Source organism: Thalassophryne amazonica, chromosome 17 (assembly GCF_902500255.1).
Source record: "Thalassophryne amazonica chromosome 17, fThaAma1.1, whole genome shotgun sequence".
NCBI lineage: Eukaryota > Metazoa > Chordata > Actinopteri > Batrachoidiformes > Batrachoididae > Thalassophryne > Thalassophryne amazonica.
In genome coordinates, this window is record NC_047119.1 from 70,972,320 (window position 1) to 71,000,108 (window position 27,789).

At 44.0% G+C, this 27,789-nt stretch overlaps 1 protein-coding gene across 1 annotated transcript in view; it reads left to right on the forward strand.

Annotated features, from left to right (window-relative positions):
• The window catches only part of LOC117529142 (DENN domain-containing protein 1A-like), a 129,963-nt gene that overhangs the window by 35,588 nt on the left and 66,586 nt on the right, over positions 1–27,789 (forward strand). Inside the window, exon 3 of the mRNA XM_034191840.1 lies at positions 8,786–8,829. Coding sequence (XP_034047731.1) covers positions 8,786–8,829 — 44 coding nt within the window. The remainder of the gene's footprint in view (positions 1–8,785; positions 8,830–27,789) is intronic.

Here is a 27,789-nt window from a genome sequence, read left to right on the forward strand (position 1 = left end):
AACTTTAGGACAACCTGATAATAATGAATTACAATAGTCCAGCCTAGACGAAATAAATGCATGAATTAGTTTTTCAGCATCACTCTGAGACAAGACCTTTCTAATTTGAGAGATATTGCGTAAATGCAAAAAAGCAGTCTTACGTATTTGTTTAATATGCGCTTTGAATGACATATCCTGATCAAAAATGACTCCAAGATTTCTCACAGTATTACTAGAGGTCAGGGTAATGCCATCCAGAGTAAGGATCCGGTTAGACACCATGTTTCTAAGATTTGTGGGGCCAAGTACAATAACTTCAGTTTTATCTGAGTTTAAAAGCAGGAAATTAGAGGTCATCCATGTCCTTATGTCTGTAAGACAATCCTGCAGTTTAGCTAATTGGTGTGTGTCCTCTGGCTTCATGGATAGATAAAGCTGGGTATCATCTGCGTAACAATGAAAATTTAAGCAATGCTGTCTAATAATACTGCCTAAGGGAAACATGTATAAAGTGAATAAAATTGGTCCTAGCACAGAACCTTTTGGAACTCCATAATTAACCTTAGTCTGTGAAGAAGATTCCCCATTTACATGAACAAATTGTAATCTATTAGATAAATATGATTCAAACCACCGCAGCGCAGTGCCTTTAATACCTATGGCATGCTCTAATCTCTGTAATAAAATTTTATGGTCAACAGTATCAAAAGCAGCACTGAGGTCTAACAGAACAAGCACAGAGATGAGTCTACTGTCTGAGGCCATAAGAAGATCATTTGTAACCTTCACTAATGCTGTTTCTGTACTATGATGAATTCTAAAACCTGACTGAAACTCTTCAAATAGACCATTCCTCTGCAGATGATCAGTTAGCTGTTTTACAACTACCCTTTCAAGAATTTTTGAGAGAAAAGGAAGGTTGGAGATTGGCCTATAATTAGCTAAGATAGCTGGGCCAAGTGATGGGTTTTTAAGTAATGGTTTAATTACTGCCACCTTAAAAGCCTGTGGTACATAGCCAACTAATAAAGATAGATTGATCATATTTAAGATCGAAGCATTAAATAGTGGTAGGGCTTCCTTGAGCAGCCTGGTAGGAATGGGGTCTAATAGAAATGTTGATGGTTTGGATGAAGTAACTAATGAAAATAACTCAGACAGAACAATCTGAGAGAAAGAGTCTAACCAAATACCGGCATCACTGAAAGCAGCCAAAGATAATGATATGTCTTTTGGATGGTTCTGAGTAATTTTTTCTCTAATAGTTAAAATTTTATTAGCAAAGAAAGTCATGAAGTCATTACTAGTTAAAGTTAAAGGAATACTCGGCTCAATAGAGCTCTGACTCTTTGTCAGCCTGGCTACCGTGCTGAAAAGAAACCTTGGGTTGTTCTTATTTTCTTCAATTAGTGATGAGTAGTAAGATGTCCTAGCTTTACGGAGGGCTTTTTTTATAGAGCAACAGACTCTTTTTCCAGGCTGAGTGAAAATCTTCTAAATTAGAGACGCCATTTCCTCTCCAATTTACGGGTAATCTGCTTTAAGCTGCGAGTTTGAGTTATACCACGGAGTCAGGCACTTCTGATTTAAAGCTCTCTTTTTCAGAGGAGCTTCAGCATCCAAAGTTGTCTTCAATGAGGATGTAAAACTATTGACGAGATACTCTATCTCACTTACAGAGTTTAGGTAGCTACTCTGCACTGTGTTGGTATATGGCATTAGGGAACATAAAGAAGGAAACATATCCTTAAACCTAGTTACAGCGCTTTCTGAAAGACTTCTAGTGTAATGAAACTTATTCCCCACTGCTGGGTAGTCCATCAGAGTAAATGTAAATGTTATTAAGAAATTATCAGACAGAAGGGAGTTTTCAGGGAATACTGTTAAGTCTTCAATTTCCATACCATAAGTCAGAACAAGATCTAAGATATGATTAAAGTGGTGGGTGGACTCATTTACATTTTGAGCAAAGCCAATTGAGTCTAATAATAGATTAAATGCAGTGTTGAGGCTGTCATTCTCAGCATCTGTGTGGATGTTAAAATCGCCCACTATAATTACCTTATCTGAGCTAAGCACTAAGTTAGACAAAAGTTCTGAAAATTCCCAGAGAAACTCACAGTAACGACCAGGAGGACGATAGATAACAACAAATAAAACTGGTTTTTGGGACTTCCAATTTGGATGGACAAGACTAAGAGTCAAGCTTTCAAATGAATTAAAGCTCTGTCTGGGTTTTTGATTAATTAATAAGCTGGAATGGAAGATTGCTGCTAATCCTCCGCCTCGGCCCGTGCTACGAGCGTTCTGGCAGTTAGTGTGACTCGGGGGTGTTGACTCATTTAAACTAACATATTCATCCTGCTGTAACCAGGTTTCTGTAAGGCAGAATAAATCAATATGTTGATCAATTATTATATCATTTACTAACAGGGACTTAGAAGAGAGAGACCTAATGTTTAATAGACCACATTTAACTGTTTTAGTCTGTGGTGCAGTTGAAGGTGCTATATTATTTTTTCTTTTTGAATTTTTATGCTTAAATAGATTTTTGCTGGTTATTGGTAGTCTGGGAGCAGGCACCGTCTCTACAGGGATGGGGTAATGAGGGGATGGCAGGGGGAGAGAAGCTGCAGAGAGGTGTGTAAGACTACAACTCTACTTCCTGGTCCCAACCCTGGATAGTCACGGTTTGGAGGATTTAAGAAAATTGGCCAGATTTCTAGAAATGAGAGCTGCTCCATCCAAAGTGGGATGGATGCCGTTTCTCCTAACAAGACCAGGTTTTCCCCAGAAGCTTTGCCAATTATCTATGAAGCCCACCTCATTTTTTGGACACCACTCAGACAGCCAGCAATTCAAGGAGAACATGCGGCTAAACATGTCACTCCCGGTCCGATTGGGGAGGGGCCCAGAGAAAACTACAGAGTCCGACATTGTTTTTGCAAAGTTACACACAGATTCAATGTTAATTTTAGTGACCTCCGATTGGCGTAACCGGGTGTCATTACTGCCGACGTGAATTACAATCTTACCAAATTTACGCTTAGCCTTAGCCAGCAGTTTCAAATTTCCTTCAATGTCGCCTGCTCTGGCCCCCGGAAGACAATTGACTATGGTTGCTGGTGTCGCTAACTTGACATTTCTCAAAACAGAGTCGCCAATAACCAGAGTTTGATCCTCGGCGGGTGTGTCGCCGAGTGGGGAAAAATGGTTAGAAATGTGAACGGGTTGGCGATGTACACGGGGCTTCTGTTTAGGGCTATGCTTCCTCCTCACAGTCACCCAGTCGGCCTGCTTTCCCGGCTGCTCGGGATCTGACAGAGGGAAACTAACGGCGGCTAAGCTACCTTGGTCCGCACCGACTACATGGGCCTGGCTAGCTGTAGAATTTTCCACGGTGCGGAGCCGAGTTTCCAATTCGCCCAGCCTGGCCTCCAAAGCTACGAATAAGCTACACTTATTACAAGTACATTACTGCTAAAGGAGGCCGAGGAATAACTAAACATTTCACACCCAGAGCAGAAAAGTGCGGGAGAGACAGGAGAAGCCGCCATGCTAAACCGGCTAAGAGCTAGTAGCTGCGCTAAGCTAGCGGATTCCTAAAAACACGCAAAGTGAATAACGTGTAAATAATTTAGAGGTGATTCAGCAGAGGGAGTGCTTTAGTTAAGGCACGTGAAGATAACACTGTGAAACAAATCGTTATCTAAGTAACTGGATCAATCTAACTGCGCAGATTAAACAGCTAACAGATACAGCAAAACACCGCTGTGCTCCGGAACAGGAAGTGATACAATACCGCAGTGAGAGCCAACCACCATGGATTACATTGGATTACTGTTTCAAAGTGCTAATGTGCAAGGAAAGGGTTCACCGTAGCAACCTGTCTGAGGTGAAGGAAACTAGACCTAACTACTGCACTAATTTGCCGATCCGATTTAAAATTGCTGTCCATCTTAAAACCAAAATTAGTAACAGTAGTCTTCGCATAAGCTGTCAGTGAACCCAAATCAACGGGACGGTACACGGGAGCTGCTAGGGCCAAACACAATCGCTTCTGTTTTCTTATTAAAATTTAGGAAATTTAGGGCCATCCAGGCCTTAATATCCTCAAGGCATAACAGCAGAGGTTTTAGAGAAAAAGCATCTCTTTTCTTCAGGGGGACGTATATCTGGCTATCATCAGCATTACAATGAAAAGCGACACCGTGTTTTCTGAGGATAGACCTTAGCGGAAGCATGTACAGGGAGAAAAGCAAGGGTCCTAAAATTGAACCATGTGGGACCCTATGTGAGAGTGGACCGGAGTAGGATTCACAAACCCCAAGACCAACGCTTATAGTCCTGTCTGATAAGTAGGAGCTGAACCAGTCCAGGGCACTACCACTAATGCCCACTACCTGCTGCAGACGAAATAAGAAAATACAGTGGACTACAGTGTCAAAGGCAGTGGTCAAGTCAAGCAAGATAAGAACATATTTGCCACTATCATTTGCCATTAAAATGTCATTAAAAATTTTTTAAAAGGGCAGTTTCCGTGCTATGCAACATTTTAAAACCAGACTGAAAAACCTACATGATGTTGTGTTCATCAAGGAAAGATTTTAGTTATGCTGAGACAATTTTCTCCAGAATTTTGGAGACACATGGCAGCTTGGAGATGGGACTGAAATTCACTAAAACTGTGCTATCAAGGCCAGGCTTCTTCAGCAGAGGTTGACTTAGAACTGGTGCGGACCAGGGGAATCCGACTGTTTAATTAAAACAGTTTGATTAGAAGCTTACAGGAACAACACCAGAGGACAGGCTGCTATTTATAATCATCAGAACAGACTGCCCTAAGGTAGAGAAGAACGTCTTTAAAGAAGTGGGGAGGGGAATCTGATGGTTTTATATAGGCCACCATATCCTCCAACAGTGACAGAGTCACAGGCTCAAAACCATTGTAGACCCCTGGGCAAGGAACAGGGACAGAGGGGTCAAAGGTAGGTGGAGAAATGAGAGCTCTTGCAGGAGCAACCCTCTTAATGAAAAAGTACATAAAACTCTTATACACATCAGTGGATGTTTCAAAAACATATGGACTGCGGTATGTTCAGGACAGAGCCAGTTGTTCTGAACAGTACACAAGGGTTCTTGTAGTTTTCTGTAATAATGCTTGACAGATACTCTCTTTTGGATTCCTTAATGTTTTGAGTCCTGCGTTTGCAAGGCCCAGGACTTCTGTGTGTTCCAAGGGTGAATAAAAAGAAGTCTGTGGGGTATATAGCCTTCTCTTACCGTGTCCCTGCTCTCTGGAACGATCTACCTGCAGCTATAAGGCAGTCTGACACGGTGGAGACTTTTAAATCAAGATTGAAGAACCACTTTTTTAGACTGTCTTATTGTTAATTTTTGTCTTAATGTTAATTATTGTTTTTACATTTGCTTTGTAATTTCTTTTTATTCTACTATGTTTTACCTTTTTACTGTGCCCTTTTCGATTTTAATTCACTTTGTTCTACTATAAATTGTGTGTTGTGTGAAGCGCCTTGAAGCAACTTTGTCGTGAGATGGCGCTATATAAATTAATAAAATTGAAAATTGAAAAATTGAATTGATAAGAGCACCAGTGATCCTTTAAAATTTGAAATGAACCCTGCAGCTTGTCCTTCTTTCACCTGCGTTCGACTCTGCGACATTGCCGTCTGGCTGCACGGGTTCTGTCATTGAACCAGGGTTCAAGCCGAGCCTTAGACTGCCTGGGTTTTAGAGGAGTCACAGAGTCCATTACAGAAAGGCAGGAGAAGTTAAACCAGGAGCAGAACTCCTCCGTATCAACACAGGCTGAATCGGCGCACACAGACAGTGGAGAAAGCAGCTGAGAATTTTTTGGCAGGTTAAGAGCCTGACAGAGCCTGACGGGGGCGCAATATTTAACTGCCACACATAGGATTGGGTATCAAGAACTAGTTCTTTTCGAGTATCGTTAAGAAATGATTCGATCCACCGACATCAATAGCCTTTTTGCTTAATGATTCCCTTATCAGTCCTTCAGAGTGGGCGTTGTTTTTTAGGGTGTTTGTCGGGAAAATAATAATAATAATAATAATAATTAATCAATCCACATTGATTACAGACCCTGCAGCGGGTCTGTAAACAACTGTTTCTGTAATGGCTCCGCTTTGAAGCTTGAACCAACGAAGCAGTGCTCCGACCCCCTGCTTCATTAGATCTCTGATTCGCTGCTTTTCAGAAGCGGCAAGTCTGCTTCTTAACCCCTCTCAAAGCCATTTAAAAATGTCAATCATGAGTCACTTCTGTGCGGATTAGTCACTAACTGGGACTCCTGTCTTGTTGCAGGCAAGAAACAAGTGTGTGTCCGTCGTTCCGGACACACACTGCTTCAAATTAAGAGTCTGCAATGTTTAAAAAGTCCAGCAGACATGGGGATTAAAATCGCCAACAAGGAGGACACGATCATAATTGGGCATCACTCCTGCAAGGAAGTTTGAAAACTCCCTTATGAACTCCTTATTATATTTTGGGGGCCAGTAGATGACGGCACAGAGCACCGGGTCCAAGTGACCAACTTCAGAAACAGTCAGCTCAAAACTAGAGAAGGATGCAGGGCACTATTTACAGTTAAAAGTTCTGTTAAAAACAGTCGCCGTTCCTCCACCTCGGCCCAGCGCCCGCGGAGAGTTAAAATAAGAACAATCAGCTGGTAAGAGTTCCACAAGCGGGCTGCACTCACCAGTGTTCATCCACACCTCCGTTACACAAAGGAAATCCAGATCATGGGAGTTGAATAAATCCCTTAAAATAAAGCTTTGTTTGCCAGAGATCTGACAAACAATTGTGGCGTTGACACTTCAACCGGGAAGACAGTGCTGAGGCCCGGAGAAGGTAAGTCGGAATCTCCGACAGCAGCAGAGGTAAAGTTTTTTTGTCCCTTATGATTGAAACACTTAAGTTTCTGACATTTTGTCGTAGTACCAAGAGGGACTGATGTTCACACACCAGCAGAGACTGGATCTGAGAGGTGTTAAAACTTAAAAAAAAAAAAAACATTAAAAAAACAGACAAAAGTAGGAGCAACAAAGTAAAACCTCTTAAATCACGTGCAAACCATTACACCACCACCTTCCTGTAGGAGACCACAGCGTCTCCTTAAAAAAAAAAGAAAAAAAAAAAAAGATTTATTTATGAATCAAATCCAAACAAAACAGGTCCTGTACAAAATCCTGAAATAGCTGCATACATGAAAAACAAATAAAAGAACATAAGGTGCTTATTGAATACCATTTAACAAATAATAAAAGAAAATATTGGGCAACCAAACATTTACAAATCAAATTTGTCTATAAAAGAAACTAGTTTTAAAACATTATTGGATTCAATCAATGATGGAGACTTATAATTAAGTTTAAACTCATTTCTCCAATGAGTAATGTTTGGTTTTGTCTGAAAAAAAGACAACTTTTGTGTGTGTAATGTTTGCTTAGTACAATTGTTATTAATACCAAAGTAAAATTTGATGTCTGTGATGGTTCGATCGCTGATCCAAATTCCTTTAGAGACAATCCATTGTTGAAAGTCAAACCAAAAGCTTTGCACTGTTTCACAGAAAAAGAAAAGATGGTCCTGCAGGTCTTCAGTTCCAGTCTCACAAAAGCCACAGTTACCTACATACATTTGGGATCTCTGTTTTAAAAATTCCTTAGTTGGATGAAGCTTGTTCATAATTTTAAATTGGAGTTCTTTCATCTTTGGTGAGACTGGAAATGTTAAATATTTACATCTAATCTTTTGTATTTCCTTCTTTCCAAAATCATTAAGAGTATAATCTCTTACCGAGAGAGAGGAAAAAAAAGAGATGCCGTTGTCTCCTTCAGGGAGGTGGTGTCGTCATGGTTTGCACGTGATTTTTGAGGTTTTACTTTACCATCTCATGGTTAATAATCACATTATTCCCTTTAATTGGTTTGGTTGTTGAGTCAGGCAGACGCGCCGGGTTTCATTAGTCTCAGGTGATTTTTAGGACTTCCTGTAATGTACGATGAAATAATGCTGAATTTATGTGGAAATGATTGTTGTACAGATGATTCAGAGATCTGTCGCTGAGATAGATAATGACTGGAGTAAAGTTTTAAGCGGGATCAAAGCGATAATTGCTTTATGTCGTTGTCTCCAACTGACATCCTTGTCAAGAGAGGAGGGCTGTCGATAAAACCTCGCTCTCTAGAGATGACCACACAGCAGAGCCAGTGCCGACCTGGTTCTCTCCCCTGTAGTGCTGTAGTGTATTTTTGAGCGAGAGAGCGGGAATCCCCTCATAGCATCTTTTCCTTCGTTCGAGGAGCAGTTTCCTCACGCGCAGAGGTAATTTGTGTGCACGCAGTTAATATCTACGCGTGTGAAATAGTATAACATGCCCGAACACATTTTTTTACACGAGTGTGGTTTTGGCGCTGATCTGATGCCATACCAAGGGCCCTTAGTGATTTTTCCGGTCAGGCTGGGGGTTTAAACCGATGTTGTCAAGCCCAGCGCTTAACCACTCGACCGTCACCTCCCACCACCTGGAGTGCAGTCCAGTTATTTTTTATGTTATTTAATAGTGGTTTACCACAAAGTTTTAAGATTCTTTAAATGGGGACTCGTACATATTTTGTTTTCAGTGAATGTGTGGCTAATCAACTTTATGATGTGGCTAACAGTTTTTGGACCTCCGAGAGAAACCAGCATGTTTGTGTGTCCTGTCTCTTTGTCCCTGAACTGGCCACAGTGCTTCTCATCCACGGTTCATTTTTTACAGGGCCGGAGGTCAGACGCCAGTTCCCCGATGACTATATGGACCAGGTTTGAAATACACACTACCCTTGTTTTTGTTTTTCTGTGTCTCGTCTGGCCTTAGTGAGCTGAAGCCCCGCCCACATGTGTGATTGAGATATACAGGAAAATTCACATATAATGGATTCAGGTGAACCAGCAAACTTTGTCAGTTATAATCGAAATCCGTTGTACGTGTATGCAACATATCAGTTACAACCAGGAGGCACCGAACGATCTACGGGGAATCCTCAGCACCAATTAGGTTTACGTATTTCCTTCATTAAATGCCTGACCTTGTGTTGGCGCAGCCATCACAGTAAGAGCTCGTGAAGTCGGACAAAGACAGAGGACAAATATAATGCAGAGACATGGATTTAGTTTGGTCTGCACGCGATCATTTTTGTGAATGAGCCGCTGCCATTTATTGATTGCACACCGGTGTGTAGCCACGCCCACACTCACTGGGTCACAGGGTCAATTAGGGACATGATATATCAACACCCCCACTTGTTCCTTAATTGACACACAAACATACAGTATACAGTGTACATTTCAGTTTCCCAAAAACATTTTCCTAGTTCACATACCAAACAAGAAACATACGAATTTGTCCATCCTGACCTTTGCAACAGGCTTAGTAAAAACATCAACCACCATATCATCTGTAGGGCAATAAAGAAGAAGAACTTTGTCTTCTGAAATAACAGAGCGAACAAAATGGTATCTGATGTCAATATGTTTGCATCGCTGTCGACACACAGGGTTTTTGGATAGAGCAATAGCACCCTGATTGTCCTCAAAAATAGTCACAGGTATAAAGTTCAAAGTATTGTCCATTTCTTTCAGTAGGTTCACAAGATATAAGCTCTCTTGAGTTGTAGCAGCTAGAGCCATATATTCGGCCTCACATGTAGACAGTGGGCTGTTTCTTAGACTTCCAGGAAACAACAGGCCCAGCCTCAGATAAACTAAAGCAGTAACCAGTAACACTGCGCCGGTCATTCTGGTCAGCCGCCCAGTCTGCATCACTATAGGCAACAAGGTTCAGGTTTACATTTTGCTTTTTATAGCACAACTCCTGGTCCACAGTGCCTTTCAAATATCTCAAAAGAAGTTTAGCTGCCACCCAGTGTTCTTTAGGTTCAGATAAGTATTGAGATAATTTACTAACAACAAAACTCAGATCTGGTCGAGTAGATGTCATTTCATAAATCAAACTTCCAACCACTTCACAATATTTTTTAGGATCAGCAGATAGACCACCATTGTCAAATGTAATTTTCATTTCACACGGTGTTGACCTTGGCTTGCAGTGAGTCATGTCAGATCTGTCAAAAATTTTTGCGATATACCTCTTTTGATTCATTTTGACTTCCTCTTTTGTCTGGGCAAAATCAGTGCCAAGGAAATGTCTTAATTTCCCAAGATCTTTAATTTTGGATTTGTTCCCCAACATTTCCTTCACTTCATTGAGCATTTCAACATCACTCGCTGCAACAAGATCATCAGCCCAAATAATCATCATGATTCTTTCATTTCCAACATTTTTACAGTAAACACAATAGTCAGCAATATTTTGAACAAAACCGTTTTCAACAAGAAAATCATGCAACATCTTACTCCAGTTTCGTCCTGACTGTTTCAAACCATACAGTGACTTATTGAGCTTACACACTAGTTTCTCTCGTGTTTTAAATTTAACCTTGAACCCTTCAGGCTGCTCCATATAAATCTCACAGTCTATAGGAGCATGGAGATATGCTGTTTTAACATCCATCTGATGTAGCTCTAAACTGTACTGTACTGCGAGCTGCATCAAAACACGAACAGAGGTCATATCAGCAGTAGGTGAAAAGGTTTCATTGTAGTCTAATCCAGCCACTTGACTATAACCTTTTGCTACATATCTGGCTTTGTAAATGGTTTCCAACGGATTTCCTTTAATAGCATAAACCCATCTACCCCCCTCTGCATGTTTACCCTCAGGTAAGGTTGTCAATGTAAAAGTATCATTCCTTATCAGGGAGTCCATTTCCTCTTTCATAGCTTTGGCCCACTGCTCTGATTTAGAAGAGCTCAAAGCTTCTTTTGGGGTCTGGGGGACATCATAAGTCACACGGTAACAATAATCAATATTTGTGAATGCCTCATCACATTTTACCTCATAGTCTGTATAATATTGAGGGGCTCTCCTCTCTCTCTTTGGATAACGAGCACTCTGGCTGCTCTCACCGTCACAGTTTAAGTTTGTATCACACACTTCTACTTTCACTTCAAGTGGAATTGGTTTTGTCTCATCCGGTTTTGGTTGTGGGATCTCCGCCCTCTTTTTAGACTCAGAATGTTCATACATGTCATCATCTGTCTGTCACATTCAATAGAACTTTTTGTAACAAACTTCACCAGCCTATTTTTGGTTACCTTTCCTGTTTCTGGATGGAAGATAAGATATGCTGGACTGTTTTTATCATATCCAACAAATATGCCTTTTTCACAGCGTGTGTCCAATTTTTTCTTTTCATATTTATATGCATAACACTCTGAACCAAACACTCTCATTTTGGACAAGTCAGTCTTCTTTCCAGTTAACACAAAATATGGAGTTTGTCCAAGACGTCGATTATAGCATCTACGTGGTGTTTTTCCACGCCTGTCGGTGACGTCATTCGCCTGTGAGCACGCCTTGGGAAGGAGTGGTCCCGCCCCCTCGTCGGATTTTCATTGTCTGGAAATGGCAGAATGAAAAGGACTTTTTTTTCATCAGAATTTTTTCAGAAGCTGTTAGAGACTGGCACCTGGAAACCATTCGAAAAATTTATCTGGCTTTCGGTGAAAATTTTACGGACTTCACAAAAAATAAGGACTTTAACTACAGCTTTAAGGACCCCTTTAAGGACGGTCGGTGCGCCGTGCTCCGAGCTGCGACGACGAGGCACAAACCTCTGGATCATTTCTAAACGGATGGCTCTGTGGATACGAGACCGTCGTGTGTTCTTTCTCTGGTTATCACAAGAGCTGGACATCAGCCATTTTCCGGCAGATTTCACTTTTAACAAGAGATTTTGTCATGGAAAGCCGCGCGGAGGCTTCGCACGTCACGACCGATTCGCTTTGGAAGCGAGACAAAGGAACACCTCCGTTTCAGAGTGTTAGAGGACAAGTTGGGACATGCCTATCTCGGCTTTCAGTGCTTACCAGTCGAGTGAGTATAAGAGAACTTGTGGGCAGCTGGACATGTCCCAACTTGTCCTCTGACACGCCGAAACGGAGGTGTTCCTTTGTCTCGCTTCCAAAGCGAATCGGTCATGACGCGCGAAGCCTCTGCAGTCGGGTTGCGGGGGCAGCAGCTCAAGCAAAGCTGCCCAGACCTCCCGATCCACACACACCTCCCCCAGCTTCTCCAAGGCGTTCCCAAGCCAGCCGAGAGATGTAATCCTTCCAGCGTGTCCTGGGTCTTCCCCAGGGCCTCCTCCCAATGGGACGTGCCCGGAAAACCTCTCCAGCGAGGCGTCCAGGGGGCATCCGGAAAAGATGCCCGAGCCACCTCAACTGACTCCTTTCGACGTGGAGGAACAGCGGTTCGACTCCGAGCTCCTCCCGAGTGACCGAGCTCCTCACCCTATCTCTAAGGGAGCGCCCAGCCACCCTGCCGAGGAAACTCATCTCAGCCGCTTGTACCCGCGATCTCGTTCTTTCGGTCATGAGCCAAATCTCATGACCATAGGTGAGGATCGGAACGTAGATCGATCGGTAAATCGAGAGCTTTGCCCCCCTACTCAGCTCTCTCTTCACCACGACGGTCCGATACAGTGACCGCATCACTGCAGACGCTGCACCCATCCGTCCCTCACTCGTGAACAAGACCCTGAGATACTTAAACTCCTCCACTTGAGGCAAGGACACTCCACCGACCTGAAGAGGGCAAAGCACCTTTTTCCGGTTGAGAACCATGGCCTCGGATTTGGAGGTGCTGATTTTCATCCCGGACGCCTCACACTCGGCTGCAAACCGCCCCAGTGCACGCTGAAGGTCCTGATTTGACGAAGCCAACAGAACCACATCGTCCGCAAACAGCAGAGACGAGATTCTGTGGTTCCCAAACCAGACCCCCTCTACACCCTGGCTGCGCCTAGAAATTCTGTCCATAAAAATAATGAACAGAACCGGTGACAAAGGGCAGCCCTGGCGGAGGCCAACGTGCACTGGAAACAGGTTTGACTTAGTACTGGCAATGCGAACCAAGCTCCTGCTGCGGTCGTACAGGGACCGGATAGCCCTTAGCAAAGGACCCCGTACTCCCAGAGCACTCCCCACAGGGTGCCCCGAGGGACACGGTCGAATGCCTTCTCCAGATCCACAAAACACATGTGGGCTGGTTGGGCGAACTCCCATGAACCCTCGAGCACCTGATGGCGCGTGTAGAGCTGGTCCAGTGTGCTGCGACCAGGACGAAAACCACACTGCTCCTCCTGAATCTGTGGTTCGACCATCGGTCGAATTCTCCTCTCCAGTACTCTGGAATAGACCTTACTGGGGAGGCTAAGGAGTGTGATCCCCCTATAGTTGGAACACACCCTCCGGTCCCCCTTTTTAAACAGAGGGACCACCACCCCGGTCTGCCAATCCAGAGGCACTGTCCCCGATCGCCACGCGATGTTGCAGAGGCGTGTCACCCAAGACAGTCCCACAACATCCAGAGACTTAAGGTACTCAGGACGGATTTCATCCACCCCAGGAACCTTGCCACCGAGGAGCTTTCCAACCACCTTGGTGACTTCTGCCTGGGTAATGGATGAGTCCGCCTCTGGGTCCCCAGTCTCTGCCTCCTCTTCAGAAGACGTGACGATGAGATTGAGGAGATCCTCGAAGTACTCCTTCCACCGCCCAACAACATCCCCAGTCAGAGTCAACAGCTCCCCACCCGCACCGTAAACAGTGCCGGTGGAGAGCTGCTTCCGCTTCCTGAGGTGTCGGACGGTTTGCCAGAATCTCTTCGAGGCCGACCGATAGTCCTCTTCCATAGCCTTCCCGAACTCCTCCCAGACCCGAGTTTTTGCTTCTGCGACCGCACGGGCTGCGGCACGCTTGGCCTGCCGGTACCTGTCAGCTGCCTCTGGTGTCCCACCTACCAACAAAGATAAGTAGGACTCCTTCATCAGCTTGACGGCATCCCTTACTTCCGGTGTCCGCCACCGGGTTCGGGGATTGCCGCCGCGACAGGCACCAGAGACCTTACGACCACAGCTACGAGCGGCCGCATCAGCAGTGGAGGTGGAGAACATGGTCCATTCGGACTCCATGTCTCCAACCTCCCCCGGGATCTGGGAGAAGCTCTCCCGGAGGTGGGAGTTGAAGACCTCCCTGACAGAGGGTTCCACCAGTCATTCCCAGCAGACCCTCACGATACGTTTGGGCCTGCCAGGTCTGACCGGTTTCCTCCCCTCCTAGCGGCTCCAACTCACCACCAGGTGGTGATCGGTCGACAGCTCTGCCCCTCTCTTTACTCGAGTGTCCGAGACACGTGGCCAAAGGTCAGATGATACAACTACAAAGTCGATCACCGACCTCCGGCTCAGGGTGTCCTGGTGCCACGTGCACTTATGGACACCCTTGTGCTCGAACATGGTGTTCGTGATGGACAAACTGTGACTAGCACAGAAGTCCAACAACTGAACACCACTCGGGTTCAGATCAGGGAGGCCGTGCTTCCCGATCACCCCCCCTCCAGGTCTCACTGTCGCCGCCCACGTGGGTGTTGAAATCCCCCAGGAGAACAATGGAGTCCCCAGTCGGAGCGCTATCTAGTACCCCTCCCAGGGACTCCAGGAAGGTCGGGTACTCTGCACTGCTGCTCGGCCCATAGGCCGAGACAATGGTGAGAGACCTGTCCCCGACCCGAAGGCGTAGGGACGCGACCCTCTCGTTCACCGTAGTGAACTCCAACACATGGCGACTGAGCTGGGGAGCAATAAGCAATGCAACCCTAGCTCTCCGCCTCTCCCCGTGGGCAACGCCAGAAAAATTAAGCGTCCAGCCCCTCTCTAGGAGTTGGGTACCAGAGCCCATGCTGTGCGTGGAGGTGAGCCCGACTATCTCTAGTCGGTATCTCTCAACCTCCCGCACAAGCTCAGGCTCCTTTCCCCCCAGCGAAGTGACATTCCACGTCCCAACAGCCAGGGGCTGTGAGCATGGACCGGGCCGCCGGGCCACCCGCCCTCGACCGCCACCCAATCCTCTCTGCACCCGACCCCCATGGCCCCCTCTGCAGGTGGTGAACCCACAAGAGGGCGGGCCCACGTTGCTCCTTCGGGCTGAGCCCGGCCGGGCCCCATAGGCTAGGGCCCACCACCAGGCGCTCGCGTGCGAGCCCCAACCCCAGGCCTGGCTCCAGGGTGGGACCCCGGCTCCGCCATACCGGGCGACGTCTTGGTCCTTGATCTTTCACTGGTCATGGAGGTTCTGAGCTGCCCTTAGTCTGACCCGTCACCTAGGACCTGTTTGCCTTGGGAGACCCTACAGGGAGCACAAAGCCCTCGACAACATAGCTCCTAGGATCATCCGGGTACACAAACTCCCCCACCACGATAAGGTGGCAGCCACAGGGGGAGACCTCATTTTCAATGATATTAAAAAAAAAAAAAGTCTGTCATGCATATGAATATGAAAACTCGTACCATTTTTATGGATGAGCCCATTCTGTCCTTCCTTGAAGATGACTGTCGCTCCTTGTGCTGTAGCCACTTTAACAGAAAAGATGTCCTGGGAAAATGATGGCACATAGAGCGCCTCCATCAGGAACACATCCATCCATCCATCCACTCCATCTCTCAAGCGCACTTTGGCAGTGCCTTTCTTCTGCGCAATGCCGGTGGCACGATCTCCATCAGCCAACTCCAGAATATGGCTCTGAGCCTTGAAAGTTGGGTCAAACTGCTCAAATCTCCCGATGTCAGTGATGATGTGCTTTGTTGCTCCCGAGTTGACCATAAGACCCTTCGCCTTCACTCCTCCGACCGGGGCGTCCTCCAGTTGGACCTTGAATGCGTACCTATGGTCCTCCTTGTCCTCCGCTCGTTTCACCTTATCCCGCTTTCTGCGCCGACAGTGCGCGTCTTTGTGCGTGGCACTTTTGCAGAAGCTGCACCACTGCCTCGTCTCTCTGCGCTCTCCACCAGCTGAAGCACAGTCTGCGGTTTATGGCCCTTCTGACTGCAGGTGTAACAGGTAAGCTTTACGCTCCAGTTGTCTCTTCCTCTGATTTTCATGACACTGTCCTCTCCAGAGTGTTGTGAAAGTGTAGGAACACGGACCCACAACAGGGGGCGCAAATGAACGGACAATGGAGAAGGTAAATAACAAGTTTTACTGTTGTGAAACGAGCACAACCAATACAACAATCAACAATTTGGGATTAAGCCGAATTCTGCTGGTGTCGTGTGGGCAGGCTCGAAGGTAGGAGACGTCCGTCCGAGTCGAACCGGAACCACCCAGATCTCCTCTGCCACCGAACCCTGGAAATACTGGAACCGCCAAGTCCCGAAGTCCCAGGTGGCCACTGCCTCCGCTCGTCGGATCCGGTACTGCTGGCAAGAGAGAGCAACAAACACACAGGTGTGGATGCGGCTGCACCCAGTAACACGGAGAGGGAAGAAGCCGCCTCCACCTCTCGTCACGTTAAAACAGGAAGGTGAGTACTTATCCAAGCAATTGGCTTTCGGTAGTCAGCTGTCCTGAAAGGTGTAACACGTATTATCAAATATACAGAATATGCTGCAGAGTAGTTTACCTCTATCTCAAGGCGATATCTCGGCACTGAGGTGGAGACGCCGTCCTCCTGATATACCTCTGTGCTGAGTAGAACAGCTGTGTCTGGTGATGGGTGACAGCTGTCACCCAGGCTACTCCCATGATGCGGCAGCGCCCTCTAGTGCCTGGAGCCCGCACTCCAGGCAGGGCGCCCTCTGTTGGTGGTGGGCCAGCAGTACCTCCTCTTCAGCGGCCCACACAACACAGAGCCAGAAGCGCCAAACTTCTCTGTGCTCTCATAGCTCCTCAGTTTGGTTTTAAACTCAGCAAAAGTCATCTTCTCATCACTCTGCGTAACGTGTACAGAGAATGGTTTATACGCATCAGGCAGGCCTTTTAATACCATTGCCGTTAACAAACCGTCACTCAGTCTCTCCTGCATTATGCAGCACTGTGATAGCAGTCTCTGCATGAATAATGTAGTCCGTGACACTTTAATTCACACCTTTTTGGAGAAATGTGAGCTCCGTGTACAGACTTATTACGCGTGGCTTTTCTTTCCCTGTGTAATTGTCATGGAGGATCTGCAGCGCCTTCCTGCTGTCATCAGCGGCGTCTCTCATTACAAGGGACAAACTTTTATCGTCCAACACCTGAATCAGAACTGCGTACGCCTTTTCATTCTTGCTGGCGTCTTCATCGGCATCTTCATCATCTGCCGCGGGGGGTTCACTCAGAATGGTACGTTTGAGGTCAAGCAGACGCAAGTGTGCCAAAAACTTGGTTTCCCACAGCTCATAATTCTTTTCATCTCCGTCAAAACATAAACGGTTCCATCGGCTCCCAAACTCTTTACTGGGCCCATAACCTGTTGGCGCAGCCATCACATTAAGAGCTCGTGAAGTCGGACAAAGACAGAGGACAAATATAACGCAGAGACATGGATTTAGTTTGGTCTGCACGCGATCATTTTTGTGAATGAGCCACTGCCATTTATTGATTGCACACTGGTGTGTAGCCACGCCCATACTCACTGGGTCACAGGGTCAATTAGGGACATGATATATCAACACCTTGAATTGGACCTGCCTCATTTAATAAGCGCCGGGCATTATGCGCATGAAAAAGATTACATTTGGTCGAGTCACTCTTTTTTTTTTTCCAGAGTGGTACCTTAAAATCCCAAAGCTTCATTTATGCTTCTGTAACTCTGTGGCCATGCAGTGACTTCCACTTACATGTTACCGTTTTAAAGGTCGCGTCTTTATGCAATTTACAGCAGGAACAGTGGCTTTCTCTGGATTAATTTGTACCTCAAGGAGCTTCTTCATACAAATCATCAACACCTTCATTCATCAATCAATTCAGTCATTCCACACCTATGGTACGTGGACTTTCCTCCATGAATTGCAGGTCATTTGAGCATCTTTTGCCAAACTTGTGTTGTAAAGCTAGTCATTTGTGGACTTTTCTGCAGAACATATTTGATCCATGATCGAAATGTAATCCACAGGAGTGAAAATGTGACAAAGGGCAGCCTTTTGTGGTCTCCGTCATTTAGCGGATTCGCATCCCCGCGGAGGGCTCTGATCTAAAGCAGTTTTGTTCCTCACACCCAGGGATATGTGAGAAACCTAACACCATATTACAGTTCAGGCAGCAATTTCTTAATAATCTTTAGGTTGCGGGTCTGAGCACGGCTTGAAAAAATTAAACGGCCGGTCTTTTAATCACAGAAATACTGTACCCGCTTTCCTTGACTCTGCGAATGTCAGTGCTGAACTTCATTTCATACCTCTGTTATTGGGCACGTCCAGACTGCTCTGTCCAGTACATGTGAGGGGTTTTTAATGGAAATACATTACGATGGGGTGATACGTTTTGTCCAGTGTGAGTGAAAATTAGTTATATACTGTTTATTACATAGAAAACCAGACAAAAACAAAAGTCCCAATGCTTTTGTCTGGTCAGTGCGAATATCCAGTTTATACCATGATGGTTTAGGCGAGTTTTACTGTATTATGTATGTATGTCAGCAGAACGGTGGCTTAGTGGTTAGCATTGTTGCGTCACAGCAAGAAGGTCATGGGTTTGATTCCCAACTGTGACTTTTCTGTGTGGAGTTTGCATGTTCTCCTCGTGTTTGCGTGGGTTTCCTCCGGGTGCTCCGGTTTTCTCACATATTTAAAGGCATGCTGGTTAGGTGGATTGGAAACTTTACTTTATCAGGTTAGTCCCATTGAGTTTGAGATCTCTTTTACAAGGAGATCTGAACAATTCTAAAGATTAAATTAACTATATACGAGGTCTGTTAGAAAAGTATCCGACCTTATTATTTTTTTCAAAAACCATATGGATTTGAATCAAGTGTGATTACATCAGACATGCTTGAACCCTCGTAGGCATGCAAGAGTTTTTTCACGCCTGTCGGTTACGTCATTCGCCTGTGGGCAGTCTTTGAGTGAGGAGTGGCCCACCCTCTCGTCGATTTTTTTCATTGTTTAGGAATGGCTCAGAGACTGCTGCTTTGTTTGATCAAAATTTTTTCAAAACTGTAAGGCACAACTGAGTGAACACCATTCGATAAATTCAGCTGGTTTTCGGTAAAAATTTTAACGGCTGATGATGGTCTGGTAGTGTCGCCGTAAGGATGGCCCACGGCGCCTGACGGCGATCTGCGCTTCGAGGCGGCAGCGTCTCGCCATTTCAAGTTGAAAACTTCCACATTTCAGACTCTGTTGACCCAGTAAGTCGTCAGAGAACAGAGAACTTTCAGAAGAAGTCGGCATGAGGAGTTTATTCGGACATTCCATTGTTAACGGACATTTTGTAATGAAAGAACGTGCGGGCAGAGTCGCGTGTCAGGCCGGACCCGACCGCGGGGGGTCGCCACAGGAAAAACACCTCCGTTGGAAACCTTAACGGGCAAGTTGGAACATGCCCAAGCTGTTAAACAATTTCTCAGTTACTCACTTGTTGAAAGCCATCAAAAGCCGCCTGAATTTTACAAATGGTTTTCAACACGGAGGTGCTTTTCCTGTCGCGGCGCACACAGATTCACCGAGTCGTCACGGAAACGACTCGCCGAATCTGCTCGCACGTCTTTCATTAAAAAATGTCCTTAAACAGTGGAATGTCCGCATAAAGTCCTCATGCCAGCCTCTTCTGAATCTTCTCTGTTCTCTCACGACGTCCTGGGTGAATTAAGCCTTAAATTAGGATGTTTTCAGGTCGAAACAGGCCGACGACGGCGCCTGGAAGCGCTGCAGGACGTCCCGCTCCGTGGGAAGACCTTACAGCGACAGAAACACCCCGTAATCTCTCATCAGCCGTTAAACTTTTCACCGAAAATTAATTTCTCGAATAGTGTCCACTCGGATATTCCTCACAGATCCAGAAAAAATTTTGATAAAGCAACGCGCGCCGTCTGTAGCAGCGTGTGAAACAAAGGAATTCAGCCGAGAGGGCGGGACCACATCTCACTCAAGGCCTGCCCACAGGGAAATGACGTCACCGACACGCGTGAAAAAACTCACGCATGCGCACGAGGGTTCAAGCATGATTGGTGTAATCGCACGTCATTCAAATCCATATAGTTGTTTTTTTTTTTTTAATAAAACTGCCGGTTAGTTTTATAAGATACCTCGTATATGTCTATGTGTGTATACACAGTGAGAGACTGATGGATTAGATGTCTTACAGCTTTTACACATTTTAATTTGTTTATGCTATTTTAAACACAAAAAGTAATTCAGGCTTCTGTTAAAATTTCTAAAATCATTCTTCTTAAACTCCAACTCCATAAAAATATCAAAGCAAATATGATGGGTTGCATAAGTGATGGCACCCTTTAGTATAACACACATAAATAATCCGTTTTATTGTTAGTTTTCTTTAAGGGGATGGATACTTGAACATTTCCAAGTTAGTGAAAATGTCTTGGACTTTATTTACGTGAATTATTAAGAAGTACAAACAGTACGGTTAGGCTGTGTGGAGTAGACAGTTCTCAAAAACTAAGCCAATGTGTGAAAAGGAGAATAGTGAGGGAAGGCTGACATCTTTTTCCGTGATGCACTGACACATTTGTCTCATCAACTTGGTTGCAGTGTCTCACAAGCTTAAAAAAGTGCACCACATAGTATACGCTGCATCCGGAAAGTATTCACAGCGCATCAGTTTTTCTTACAGCCTTATTCCAAAATGGATGGAATAAATTTTTTCCAAAAAATTATACACACAATACCCCATAATGACATTTTGAAAAACTTTTTAGATTTTTGCAAATTTATAAAAAAAAACAAAAAAAAAAAAACAAAAAACAACTAAGAAATCACATGTCCATAAATATTCACAGTCTTTCCCATGAAGCTTACAATTGAGCTCAGGTACATTCTGTTTCCATTGAGCATCCTTGAGATGTTTCTACATTTTACCTGGAGTCCACCTTAGGTAAATTAAGTTGATTGGACATAATTTGGAAAGACACACACCTGTCTACATATAAGGTCCCACAGTTGACAGTCAGAGCACAAACCAAGCATGAAGTCAAAGGAATTGTCTGGAGGCACAAATCTGGGGAAGGGGACAGAAACATTTCTGCTGCTTTGAAAGTCCCAATGAGCACAGTGACCTCCATCATCTGCAAGTGGAAGAAGTCTGGATCCACCAGGACTCTTCCTAGAGCTGGCTGCCCGTCTAAACTGAGCAACTGGGGGAGAAGGGTCTTAGTCAGGGAGATGACCAAGGACCCAATGGTCACACTGTCAGAGCTCCTCTCTCCACAGAGGTGCTGTGGAGAACCTTCCAGAAGGACAATCATCTCTGCAGCAATCCACCAATCAGGCCTGTATGGTAGAGTGTCCAGACAGAAGCCACTCCTTAGTAAAAGGCAGATGGCAGCCCACCTGGAGTTTGCCAAAAGGCACCTGAAATACTCTCAGACTCTGAGAAACAAAATTCTCTGGTGTGAATGCCAGGTGTCATGTTTGGAGGAAACCAAGCACCATCCCTACAGTGAAGCATGGTGATGACAGCATCATGCTGTGGGGATGTTTTTAAGTGGCAGGAGCTGGGAGACGAGTCAAGATTGAGGAAAAGATGAATGCAGCAATGTCAGAGACACATCAGACTGTGGCGACAGTTCATCTTTCAGCAGGACAGTGACCCAGCACACAGCCAAGATATCAAAGGAGTGACTTCAGGACAATTCTGTGAATGTCCTTCAGTGGCCCAACCAGAGCCCAGACCTGAATCTGATTGAACATCTCTGAGAAATCTGAAAATGGCTGTGCACCGACGCTCCCATCCAACCTGATGGAGCTTGAGAGGTGCTGCAAAGAGGAATGGACAAAACTGCCCAAAGATAGGTGCACCAAGCTGGTGGCATCAGATTCAAAAAGACTTCAGGCTGTAATTGCTGCCAAAGGTGCATCAACAAAGTACTGAGCAAAGGCTGTGAATACATATGGACATGTGATTTCTTAGCTCTTTATTTTTAATAAATTTTGGAAAAAAAAACCTTCATGTTGTCATTAGGGTGTGTTGTGAGTAGAATTTTGAGGGAACAAAATAAATTTACTCCATTTTGGAATAATAATAATAATAAATATAATAAACAATAATAACAAAATGTGGAATAAATGAAGCGCTGTGAATACTTTCTGGATGCACTGTATACGACCAAAGTTCACAACAGATGGGAGGATACTGTGGTATATAAAATTGTCCCCCACCACCAAAATTACAACTGGCAGCCACAAAGTCCTGTAATTACAGAGGTGTCTTAGTGGCTTCCCTCGTGAGTCTCCCTGCATTGTCACTCAGTTTTTGAGTGCTGTCAATTTGAGACAGATTGACCATATAGTACAATACTGTTTCTATTTCTTTCTGATTGTAAATGAAGTCCAAGACTTAAGCAGCAAATTGGAAATGTACATGTATCAAAGTCAACAGGATATGTAATTTTGGAAAGCATGAGATGTCTACATAATGAAATCAAATGGCAATGCCACTGACATGTTTATTGATGTACCAAACAAAATTTATTTTTTCACATTTCATTGTAGCTAATATAATAATACAATATATATAACCAGCAAGTTGCCTGTGGGGATCCATGGGCTCTAGATTGGGTAGTTTCTATAAAATAGGTAGCTGATATTTTTCAAGGGTGGTAATAAATTAAGCAAAGCCTGTATAATAAGTTGGAATGGTGTGTGAGTCCAGAATGTTTTTAGAACCTTAGACTTCAACATTTTTTAGAAGAGGAACTCAAACCTTTTGTTCCCTGTTATGCAATTTTTTTTAATGTTAATTTGCTATCTAAATGTATTTATAAATTGTTTAAGCTGTCGCTATCATGTGGACACTACTATTTTATTTTATTATTTCTTCTATTTTGTCATGTAATTTTTAAATGGACCAAAATGGAAATAAGAGTTTGCACTTTCTTGTTGTCCGTGTATTTTTAACGTATTTTACAATTATATTATGTACTTGCATTGAACTTACTAAATAAAATCACGCACTCACGCTTTAATATAAAGATGATTTACTGCCCCCTGCTGGAATGGCGTGTTAGTCCAGATCATAGCAACATTCATTGTTCAGTGTTGTTGGCTAGTATCCATAGTTTCGACAAAAATATTAGTCCTGTCTAGGGACAGGTATTGATAAGATTTTAGTAATATCGATGCCATTAACGATTCCGCGTATCAATCCAATTCTTTACGGATTCCCTTAACAATATTTCCTGTGAATTTCCTTTGTAGTAAAAGTAGGCTTTCCGGGTTTTCTATGTAAACATTTTATTGAGTCTTAAAGTAAGTAAATATGAAATTGGTGACTGGATCCTAGATCTCTGGAAATAAATAACAAACAAAATCTGTACATGGTCACTGGATTCTTGATCTCTGGGACAGCAGGCATTGACATTAAGCTTTTTAGTGTACTTGTCCATAGGACAAATAACCCTGGCAGTTTACTTGTCCTATAGGAAAAGCTGGTTGTCCAGACAACCCATGAGTGAGATTCAAATTAAATATTTATCACATGTACTTTGCTCTGACTTGTCACTTAATAAAAACCTGTCATACTTCTTTTTAGGGATGTCCTGATCCGATCATGTGATCGGAAATCGGGCCCGATCACGTGGTTTCAGACTTGATTGAAATCGGACATTGCATCCCGATCAGGAATCTGATATAGATTTTATCCTCATTATTTTGATCAGCACTATTTCAAGCTCATTATTGCAGAGTTATGGGCCTTTCACGCGTTGGAAGCATCAAAGGTATCAAGAATCTGTCTAAAAAGCATTATTTTCAATGAGACGCATTGTTTTTTAGAGGCGTCAGAAGCGTCGCGTCAAAAGCCGAGCTAAAGCGACGCTTCTGACGGGAGTGCGTATTGCCGCTTGTCGGTAGGCTGACGTGGTCAAAGTTCAACCCAATCCAACTTTTGACGCTTTGAGCTGTGATGTAGCTTCGCGCTGTCCAATAGGAACGACGTGTCGGACCAAAACATGGAAGACTAGTGGCAGATACCACTGATCTCTACAAAACAGATTGGTGCAGAAACCACCGATCTGTACAAAACAGAAACGTGTCACAGGACTGTTCATTTATAGAGCAGTTTTCTGAAGAAAAATCATTGGAAATGTTTTTTTGTTGTTGTTCTTTGTTACCTCAAAATTTCTGATTACTGTTACAAAAAAGTTTAGAACACTTGTAATTAAAATAGCTAAATCAATAAATGGTTCTTTAGAAGGTTCTTTTTTTATTTGCCTCCTTGCTCTCGGCCGAGACGGTCGCATTTTTCTCTTCTCCCTCCCTCCTTATCTTTCCTGCTTCTGTGGCGTGTTGTCTGTGAGGCTGTCAGCTTTGCTCTTCTGGAAACAGCAAAAATGGATCTGTTAAAGTGGTCTCTGAACGCAATTGACACTATTTTTTCTACAAGACATTCGGGAGCGGAGGACCCGACCTGTCCTGCCGGGACACATGTGATAGGTTACGTGATGGACAGTTGGAGGAAATGGCAGGTCATGTGCCTTTACACGCTGTCTGTGGAGGACGTCGAAGATGTGTATATATTTGGCATGGTGGTGACCGGGTTCCTGCTGTGTGGAGCGGGCATAGCGCTGGTTTACCGGAAAATTAAGAAAGTGGAAGCGGCAATAATTGGCCCGTTCAGGCTGCCCCACATGATTGATTCAATTGGAAGGGCAGTGTCAGCTCAGTCAGCGGGTGTTAACCGCGCGTTGGAAACCATCTCTGGTAGGATCGCTGCACTGGAAAACCGCATTAATCGTCAGTAATGACCACATCTCCTCTCCTAATTCAGATGTATTGGAAGCCACTCTGTCTCAGACTGTGGAATCTTTCAGGCATCTGCTAATCTGGATTTTCATTCGGCTTCCCAAAACACAGCTGCACTTCAAGGCCGCTGTGATTAAAAACCTCCTGGAGAAGAACAACGCTCATGCCTCACCCCCCCAGTCTTCCCCCACCCTCAGCTTCTCCAGCTCTGATGTTGACTGTGGACAGTGGACTGTTCAGGGCTGGGCCCTTCCTCCCTCCAGAACGGACGAGCAAGGCTGTTGATGGCGCCTAAAGGCGGCCTCCGTGTGTTCTGTCTGATAACTGGACTCTTACAAATCTCGGTCGTCGTCTCTCATCCTGTTGTTGTGTGTGATCATTGTTCATTGTGCTGATGGGTTTTTTTCCTGCATTGCTGCTGCATGATTCAATGCAGCAGCAATGAAGGTTTTTCTTTCCCAAGTCTTACCTTGTGTGTGCCTTTTATATGTGTTCATGTACCGGGCCGGCTTATGTGTGTTGTTTGTGTGTGTCGTTTGTCGTCATGAGGCCGGTCATGGTTTGCTCAGCCCTGCTGTTGACCTAAGGCAGGACATACATCTGGAGCTGGTCCCCAGGCGCCTAAAGGCGACTTCTGCTCCTAACTGGCAATTAGGATGGGTTAAATGCAGTAAACACATTTCATTGTGCAGGGAACATGTTCCTTTGTGCATATGACAATAAAATTCTTTTGAATCCTTTGAATCCTTTGAATCATTGAAACCTTTCATGTGTAAATTAAAACCACCTGTTATTTCAGATTAGATAATTTCTTGTTTAACATAAGGAACCTTGGACATTTATATTTAGACAAATAAAATAACATGGAAATTTGTACATTTTTTAAGTCTGGTAGATTACTTGATTGTTCACGCTACCTCAAGGAGAAGTGCACTGTTTAAGTGATAAATAATAAAATAGGGTGATTAAATTTAATTTTAATTTTCATTCAGTTCTTTAAAGTATCGGATCGGGACTTGATATCGGCAGATACTCAAAATCAGATGACATGAGATTTGCAGCTGAAATAGAAAAATCATTACATTTCAACATTTTCTGGGACTGAGATTCAGATTAAATATTTATCACATCTACTTTGCTGTGACATATCACTTCATGTAAAAGTTAATACTGTCATTCTTCTCACCCTGTTCAACTCTGTGAAAATTAAGCTTATTTATTATTGTTTACAATGACTGCATGTTTGATTAATTAGGAGATAACTAATGTGGAAGTAGTGAAATTACATGTTTTCATAAATTGCTTCTCTCCTGTGTGGGTGGTAAAATAAATTCTATTACGTATTGCATGCATAGCCTCTAGCCTTTTGATCTGTTGACCAAGACATAGCTCATAATGTTTCTCTCCTGTGATTGTTCATAACTGGCAAAAAAAATTAAAATATTTGGTAAATGCCAATATGCATCTGCTTGTCTCCTGTGTATTTTCTGAATTCATCACTGTTCAATGCATGATCATTTGCCAGTATGTTTTTTGATAAAGCAAATCAAATTCTTTTATTTCAACATTTAAAAATGACTTACTGGTCTGCAATTGAAGGAAAATCCCGACAGACATGGCCAGGGGCGTAGGTTTGCATATGGACCATAGGGACAAGTCACAACCAATATTTTGGGATGGCAAAATAGTCCCTACCAATATTTAGAATTTTTGTTTATATAACAAAATCATTCACTATTTTTCTGCGAACTCGATACTATAATTTTAGTCATCATGTTTTGTGTTTTCGACGTGCCAGAGTGACAGGGTTACCCATGTTGCAATTTCATTAGCTCACGTTCTTCTCACATGGACGTAAACAAAGTGCATCTCGTGGCAGGCAGTGCTTCATTTGTAAAGTGGGAGGTCCCGGAGCGCAGAGGATGGGTGGCTCCGGTGCAGTGTTGCCAGATGTACGGTAATTATCGTATTTGTACGATAGTTGTGCCCTCTGTATGATGTACGATCAATAATGGGAAAAAATCCAATATGTACCCATATGACACCCAAGAATCATTTTGCAGGTGTTGCACTCAGTCGGCATCAAAGACACACCACACACAGGGCTGCTGCTGCTGGCTTTCGGCGACCGTCATTTGAAAGCCCGCCCCCTCTCATACAGAGTAATGAGTTCCATCCAATCTGTGCCGTGACAGGAAGATTCCCCAGCCAACTTTTTTTTCGAAACTTTATTTCAACAAATGCAATAACAAACGAACAAAACACAAGAGCAAAGAGATATACAAGAAAAATAAAAAGGTTCAAGTTCCTTATGGAGGTGTCAACATTTTTTCTGTGTTCAACAAAATCTGCACAAGTGTCCATGGCATCGGATGACGACAGCGACCTCGAGGTTGAATTCAACTCTTTCTAGTCTGGTAATTAACACGTTTGTGTCCCTTCACAGAAAAAAAAATCTTTCTAGTCTGGTAGTGCATTTGCTTGTGCATTTGCGTTCTTTTTGTGCCATAGTTTCCCCATTACTATAATTACTGTTTAAAAATGTGACATAAAATTCTTTGTAAATTTAAAAAAAGAAACGCTAAAATAGCTACGTTGTATGCATTTTGTTTGTGTACGATCATTTCTCCCAAAATACGATAATTTTGAGGTTTTGGTACGATAGTTTCATATTTCATATCTGGCAACACTGCTCCGGTGCAGAAAAACAAGAAGGGCGGGGGCTGGAGAACAATGCTGTGCGCCACATTTAAAATAAACTGCACACCCACACAAACACGCACGCACACCTTCACAAATGACACTAACATCCTGCCTTTTCCTCAAAAATTACTACATTTATGTTTGCTGTCTGTCTCTGTACTTTTCTGTCACTTTTGCGCTCTTTTTCATACTTTCCCTCGTTTCAAAAGTCACCGAACGC